The sequence below is a fragment of the Propithecus coquereli genome, unplaced genomic scaffold, assembly GCF_000956105.1.
Source record: "Propithecus coquereli isolate 6110/MARCELLA unplaced genomic scaffold, Pcoq_1.0 Scaffold252, whole genome shotgun sequence".
NCBI lineage: Eukaryota > Metazoa > Chordata > Mammalia > Primates > Indriidae > Propithecus > Propithecus coquereli.
The window spans coordinates 5,381,419-5,388,310 of record NW_012148086.1 but is presented as its reverse complement, the minus strand read 5'-3'; the positions used below and the strand labels follow the sequence as shown (position 1 = coordinate 5,388,310).

The window sequence follows — 6,892 nt, the reverse complement described above, 5'->3', positions numbered from 1 at the left end:
CTGTGGTGGAAGTTTTCCCCCTGTGTTTTTACAGTTTCTCACTGTAAACTCATCCAATCAAAGCTTAGTTTTCCTACTGGAAAAACTGTGAGGCTGGAAAAACTGAAGCAGCCCCACATCCAGAATGAAGACATGTATGTTTCTGTCAGGTGTGGAGGGATAGCACTTGCCTTGGGCCAATTTTTAGACTAATTTCACATCTCTGGGTCTCTCCCATGATGCTACGAAGACTTGGACTCTATGTAGAGCACGGCCTGGAATTTCATTTCTCTCAGACTTCTCTTCTTCCCATGCAGACCCACTAGAGTTAAACTTCCTTGCTGTGCCCCTGAGCAAAGTTTGTAAGATTCTCTTTCACAGGGGCTGCAGATTTTCAAAGGTTCTGGCTTCCTGCAGGAGTCTCGGAGTTATTTTCCCTCAACTAAGCTTCATGTCTCTGATTCTACCCCAGCATGGAGGTTAACCCCCAAGTCCCTGCTATTAAAGTTGAGGATTTGTCCCCTCCCTTTCTCCTCTTGGGAACAAGATTCCCAAAGGGTGAGGTGTCCTTTGCCTGGAATCCACTTTATCCGTGATACCATTTTAACTGGGATGTTTGCATGTATCTTTTTAAACTGAAATTTTGCTGCAGTTTCTTTTTTATGCTATCTTGTCAGGTTTTAGATCAGTCATGCTCATATTCTGTAAAATGAATTTGAAAACATCTCCAATACAGCAAAGACCTGAGACAACCAGCCTGCTATTACACAAATTAAGAAACACCCCACGGGCCTTCACCCAGGCCCTGGTTTTCAAACAGAAGCAGGCAAAGTCCTCATCATGGGGCAGGAGAAGGGGAGTAAACAGAACAGCACATCTTACCACGTTAAATATTTCAACCTCACTTACGGTGTCATGTTCCGTATTACTTTTTAGAGCAAGGGAATTATTTGATATCTAAAAGAAAAAACTTAGCTAATAAAGTTAACCGGACCTACAATGTTTGGAGGAAATTATGTAACTACTTTAACAATTTTTTCAATGATTATTGCTTATTTAGGTTTTCCATTTCAATTCTAATTCATGTTTCCTAAGAAAATCATCTGTTTCAAAGAGATTTCCAAATTTATCAAAATGATACACATTGTATATTTCCCTAAAAATACTCTTCTCCAAGCCTGTTTTACATCTTTCTTGGGCTTGCAGCTCGCGCTTATTTTAGGCTTTGTGGTTTTTATGCTTCCTTGAGAATTCTTTTGACTTGTTTTTATCTACATGGACTATATTTATTCTCCATTCTCACCCCTCATTTGGAATTTATTCTGCTTGGTTTAATTTATACTATCAGTTACATTTTGTTTGATACCCAAAATTAGATACCTTTATTTTTCAATGGCAACCTTGCAAAGTGTCTGTTGATTCCCTTCTAAGTAAGATGAGGATTTTTAACATGCTTTTACTTTCTCTAACCACTTCCAATTCCCAGGTATGAGAGTTTTTTACATATCTTCACTCTTCATGATTTTTTTGGACATTTGCTTTGCTTTATATAATTCCTTTGACTTGACAGTTTTTAACTAGTAATTAACTGGGCATTCCTGTTATCATTTCCCTCATTTTTTTATTCCCTCATTTTTTACCTTTATGAGTTGAATGTTTTGGTCAGCTGGAATAGGCCTTTGGGGAAGGGTGTAGGACGTGTGTGTGCATGTGTGTGTGTGTGTGGTTTCTAGAGAAGGTACCATTTCTTACATTCCAGAATCCAGTGTCCCACTATCTATTGCTTGCATTATTTCTTATATTGCTAGGGATCATAATCACTGAATGCCTGGAAAAAAATAATGGTCTTTGGTGGGGCCACAGCTGCAGCCACTTCAGAAAGCAGTTTCCTCAGAGTGCTGTGGCCTGTCCACTTTCTAGTTGGCAAAGATTCCAAGTTCTTAGGTACTGATCGATTCACAGAGAGCAGAAACAGAAATCTACCTTCTTCCTGTTACTCCTTCGAAGTATGTCTTTTATATATCCAGCTCTTTCTACCATGTCTGGCACATGGCAGGTACTCAATAAATGTTTATTAAATGAGTACATTAGTATCAATTCTGCCCCAGCCAAATCTGACATAGAGCCATGACTCTATAGTCCCTCATTCCTGTAGCCAAGGCCATTATAGTCCATCTTTTCCTTCAACTTCCTCCACACTACAGGTTTTTGTTGTTTTCCTAAGAGACCTGATCATGAGTCACCCTTTTCTTTAAAACCACCAAATGGCTCCTTAATGCCAAACTCTTTAGAGAACTTTGACTGCCTTTCTAACTTCATCTTGTCTTATAGACTGTCCACTCGAGCCTGTTCCCTGAACAGGCCTCCACATTCACACGTCTTTTTCCAATCCCACTCCCTGTACTTTTGACTACGCTTTCTCATGTACACGCCTTGGAAAATCTCACCCTGCAAACCCTCAAATGTCACTAGGCTCTGCCTTCCTGACCCGATAGCAAGAAGTACCCCCTTACTGTCCACACAGTACTTTAAACATAAGAGATTTTAGTACATTAATTGCACTTTCGTTGTTTACCTCCACTTCAGACTAAGAATTCCTTAGCGCAAAGAGCAATTATCTTTTCATACCGAACTGTATTTATAATGCTTAGTACTTACTAGTACCAACTACTATAGCACCTTAGGTACCAATAGGTACTCAAAAAGCCTAATTCTAACCCCCGGACAATATACCTCTCTACACTAAACTGGAAGCCCAATCACAGCCTTTCCCCTAGGAAATGTGTGGACTTAGAATCTCTCCAGAGAGAAGCTTCCCGATACACTGAAATTTGCATTCATTTCAGTGTTCATGGACCCCAGTAAGCAAATTCTACCTCCTCACAAAACACTGTGACTGGAAATTGAGATTCTCTTCTCACAAAATAGGAAAGTTGGCACAGTAAGAGATCAGGCTATGGCTACACAAAATCAAATTCTAATACTGGCTCCTACACTCGGCATAAGCTAATACTTAAGCACAAACACATGAACTCCCAATTTTTAAAATGTGAATATATATCCACTTAGCTAATTTGTTTTGCTTTATTGAAAACTGATAAATCATCTACCGCAATGTGGCCATAGAAATGTATTTTTAATTACAACTTGTGTCATGCCACTGGCAATGGAATCGCCTGTCACCAGGAGAGAGGTAATGCAGTTGTCACCTGCCACTTTCAAATGGAACAGGAAAGACATTAGTCAAATACCTGCAATATGGGGACTGTTTGTACTTAAAAATATAAATTCTTTTTAAACGTTTTATATGTTTTCAATTCATTCAAATTAATATTTTACTTTAAGTGTCCTAGGTTTATCTTTTTTTAAATTTTTATTTTTTAGGCTAGTCAAGTGAGGCAGTGGGAGTGGAGAAGGAACAAAGGAATCTATAACTGGTTGCGATCAATTAGCTGTGAACACCACTGCACTTGGACCACCCTAAGTGTCGTAGGTTTATCTCATAGCAATAAGTTTGCTGGCTTTCTTTTCACAAAAATGTATCAATAGATTCAAAGCACTCACATGATCAGAATTCATTTTCATTTCTTCAGTATTATGTACTCTTTGTAAACATACCTACCAGACTGCTCCTGACATGTATCAATCAAGTAAGCTTCTTTTCCTAAATAGCTGATAGCTTGAGAATCTAAAATTAGTTATAAACTACTACCTACCATCCTAAACCACATAAACCAATGCAATGAAAAACAGGCTTCAGAGTTTTCTCCAGATTATTTAATGCAAGATGCAGTGTAGCCATATTCCAGTAGGGGTGCTGTAGCCCTACAGAATCAAACGAAATATTACAATATAGCTAAAAGCCTTATATAGATGTATTTCTGTTTTTAATTGCTCTAACATAGACAGTTTGATAAATAAGGTTGTCTCTTGTGCTTTTTCTACTTTTGGCAGTTACACACTTTAAATATACATGAGACACAAACTACTGGTTTAAGAGTTCTAAGTACTGTTTTTACTATAGACCTTCTTTTTCACCAGTTTAGACAGGAAGACCCAGCCTTTGGTATAAATAACTTATTTCCATGAAAATATTTAAAGGATATCATTAGTGTTCACTGCCAGTTGTGTGATCTTTTGGTAAGGGGGTGGCTAGGGCCTCTTTACTCTCAGTAAGTGCTCTGGGCTGATGGATAAACACACTAAATTTAACACCTTGATTGTTTGCAGCTCTAACAAAACCACTATTGGCAGTCATTGTGATGGCTTTTAGGGTGTCTCCTGTCCCAAAAATCGTTAATGAGCGGCTATTAATTTTTGAACTGGCCACTAGTCTCAAGGCACGCTCAGAAGGCTGGTCTGGAACTACATTAATTCGCTTAATTAGAGTAGTGGCCCTCTCTCTCTCCCCAGGTCCTCCTAAAGTATCTAGAATGGACTGAAAATCTTTGACAGCAGATTCACAAGCAAACAACTCTTTGTCCTTCATAAATGCCTCCAGCTGAGGTAGAACCTGCTCTTTCCTCTCTTGCTCTGCTTGTTCTGTGAGCACTTTTTCTTTGAAAATAAAGTAGCAGCCTCCATAGCTGAGGGCAGACACGTATGTGATTAAAGTAGTAATGTCCAGATTTACTCTTCGGCACACATCAACCTTAATCTCTGTTGGAAACGCAACACTTGCCAGTATATTTTCTCGGTCTACTCTGGTCACCTGCAAAAGTTCAGGGCCCTCTTCATCTGACTCACTCTCACTTAGTTGGAGCTCCTCAGGGTGATCTAATAGAGAGTTGACTGCTACTATGTCTCCTCTGACAGATATGCCCATTTCTTTGAGCTTCTCTGCCATGGGGCTGGAGACACTGTTGTAAAATGCAAAGATGATGTGAGGGTTGCTATACTGTACTGGCTGCTGGTGACTGGCCTGGAGGAAGTCTTCAGCTTGCTCAATGATGCTTTTGTCACCATACTGGCCCCTGCCCAGCCAGATATTATGCAGAGCTTCAGCCTTTCGGCCAATGGCTTTCACCCAAGTATGACCACCATTTGCAACCACATCCACCACAAGGGTCTGCTTTTCTCCCAAGGTATCTGTGTAACCAAAGACATGAAGAACACTAACAACTTCTTCCAGGTTTTCTGCTGATTCCACAATGGCTCTCAGGTGTGTTAGATTGGTGCTCTGTAAATGGGATTCTTTAATAGCTACTTTCCCAGCTTCTACTTTCTGTAAGAATTTTAATTCTGCCTTCAATTTGCTGCACAGCTTTGCACCACCTTCAATGCCACCTTTTCTTGATCTAGAAAGTGATTCTGCTCTCTTGATCAGTTCCTTGGCTATGGCAATTCGTTCACAGAGCATGGAGTGTGCAGACATGCTGACAGCATTATTCCTTTCCTATGAAAAGAAAAGAAGGCAAATTTGGACACTCTTCCAAAATTATTACAATCAATTCTTCACTGAAGATTAAAAACTTCAATCTAGCAACAAAACTCACAGGGGCTGAGTCTATGAACCTGTGCTTCCGTATGTCTGATTTTGGAGTGACTCCCTCCCCTGATAGCTAAGGAATGGATGGCAGCTATACTTTTGAACTCTTCTTCAGGTATATTGGATTCTGACACACTTTAGCCTTTCATTTCTTCAGCTTGATGGCCATGGGGTACATGGCCTGTCCTAGGTCAGGATAAAATGCAGGAATTTGGCAATCTGCTGTATAAGGAATTCCCTTATGTTTATCAGCAGCCTCACTGATCGACTGTAGAGAAATTTTAATAGGCTTGGAAAGTCAAGATAAAATGCTTAAAACAAAAATATCCACACAGACTGCCTGGTTAGCAAATTGTCCAAAGCAACAGAATCTCTCCTAAACTGACCATACTCAGCTTCTCTAACCTTCTCCTCCTCCAGAGTTGGTCTCCTTTAAGCGGCTGCCTCACGATTTCCCCCGTGGCATAGGATACTTACGCCAAGAAATCAAGACTGCCTCATTTCTAAATTTGACGTCAATCCAGCATATTTTAAAAGACCAAAGGAGACCACCAACTGGCCTCCCACTCCAAAGGAAAAATCTGAACATTAAACTCCAAGGGTGCACCCCGCGACGGCGGAGCAGGCGGCGCGGAGCCCTGCAGCGCGGGTCGCCCGTGGCGAGATGGGCGGGCCAGAGGTCGGCGGGGCCTTCCTGGTGGGTATCAGGACCCTCGGGCCCCGCCAGGCATGGCCTGGGGTCAAAGACCCCCACTGCTAGCGCCAAGGCTTAGAGGCGCGGCGCAGAGAGCGCGCGGCCGACCCTCCCCGCCAGACCTGCCTGGCCCAGCCCCCTCTGGCCTCAGAAGGGGCGCCCCGCTCCCTGCCTCCCCGCCTCGCTCCCCGGTTCCTCACCGGCAGTGCCCAGGACCGCGAGCGCGAGCAGGCAGGCGCGTGCACACAGAGGCCGAGACCCGCCGGGAGCCCTCACCAGGGCAGCACACACCCCACTCGGGCGCCGAGGCCGCTCCGCCAGCGCGAGCCACGCCGCCCCGAGCGCCTCCTGCGTCACATGGTTCCGGGCCGGGTGACGCCGAAGCCGCGATTCCCAGGCGGCAGCGCGGCCTCCCGAGCGGGATTGACGCTAACGCGGAGGCCATATTTGTTGAGGGCACGTGGCTTCTCCCGCCTGCGCTGCAGGGTGAGCCTGGAAGCGCGCGCCCACCTGGCCCAGGAGAGGAGCAGGGGGCGGGGCTCTCGGGACCCAGCCTACTCCTACCGGCGCGCCGGCCACTGGATGTCACCTGGGTCCCAGGCATTTCTCGGCTCATTTTAACAGAAGACACACGCTGCAGAAGCTTGTCAAAGGTCACAATGGCTAGTAAGTGCTGGAGCCGGGATTTCCGACTCCACACCAAAGCACTCTCCACCTCACCATCCTAGGCT

The 6,892-nt window shown here is 43.6% G+C and overlaps 1 protein-coding gene across 3 annotated transcripts; it reads right to left on the bottom strand.

Annotated features, from left to right (window-relative positions):
- Positions 1-3,738: 3,738 nt before the first annotated feature.
- On the bottom strand, positions 3,739-6,538 carry LOC105812490 (chromosome unknown open reading frame, human C7orf25). Of its 3 annotated transcripts, none has more exons than XM_012646949.1 (2): positions 6,362-6,538; positions 3,739-5,374 (listed from the first exon to the last, which is right to left on the bottom strand). In XM_012646949.1, exon 2 carries the CDS (start codon positions 5,351-5,353, stop codon positions 4,088-4,090), a length of 1,266 nt encoding a protein of 421 aa, XP_012502403.1. In that variant the 5' UTR covers positions 5,354-5,374; positions 6,362-6,538; the 3' UTR covers positions 3,739-4,087. The 3 variants fall into 3 exon arrangements, with proteins under 3 accessions (XP_012502403.1, XP_012502405.1, XP_012502406.1); XM_012646951.1 differs by having other exon boundaries at positions 3,739-5,369; positions 6,362-6,532; XM_012646952.1 differs by lacking the exon at positions 6,362-6,538 and adding an exon at positions 5,424-5,431 and having other exon boundaries at positions 3,972-5,374.
- Between the last annotated feature and the right edge of the window lie 354 nt (positions 6,539-6,892).

What these genes read in the sequence shown, in the direction of transcription:
- LOC105812490 (XM_012646949.1), bottom strand. Translation starts at nt 5,353, where the DNA reads ATGTCTGCACACTCCATGCTCTGTGAACGAATTGCCATAGCCAAGGAA.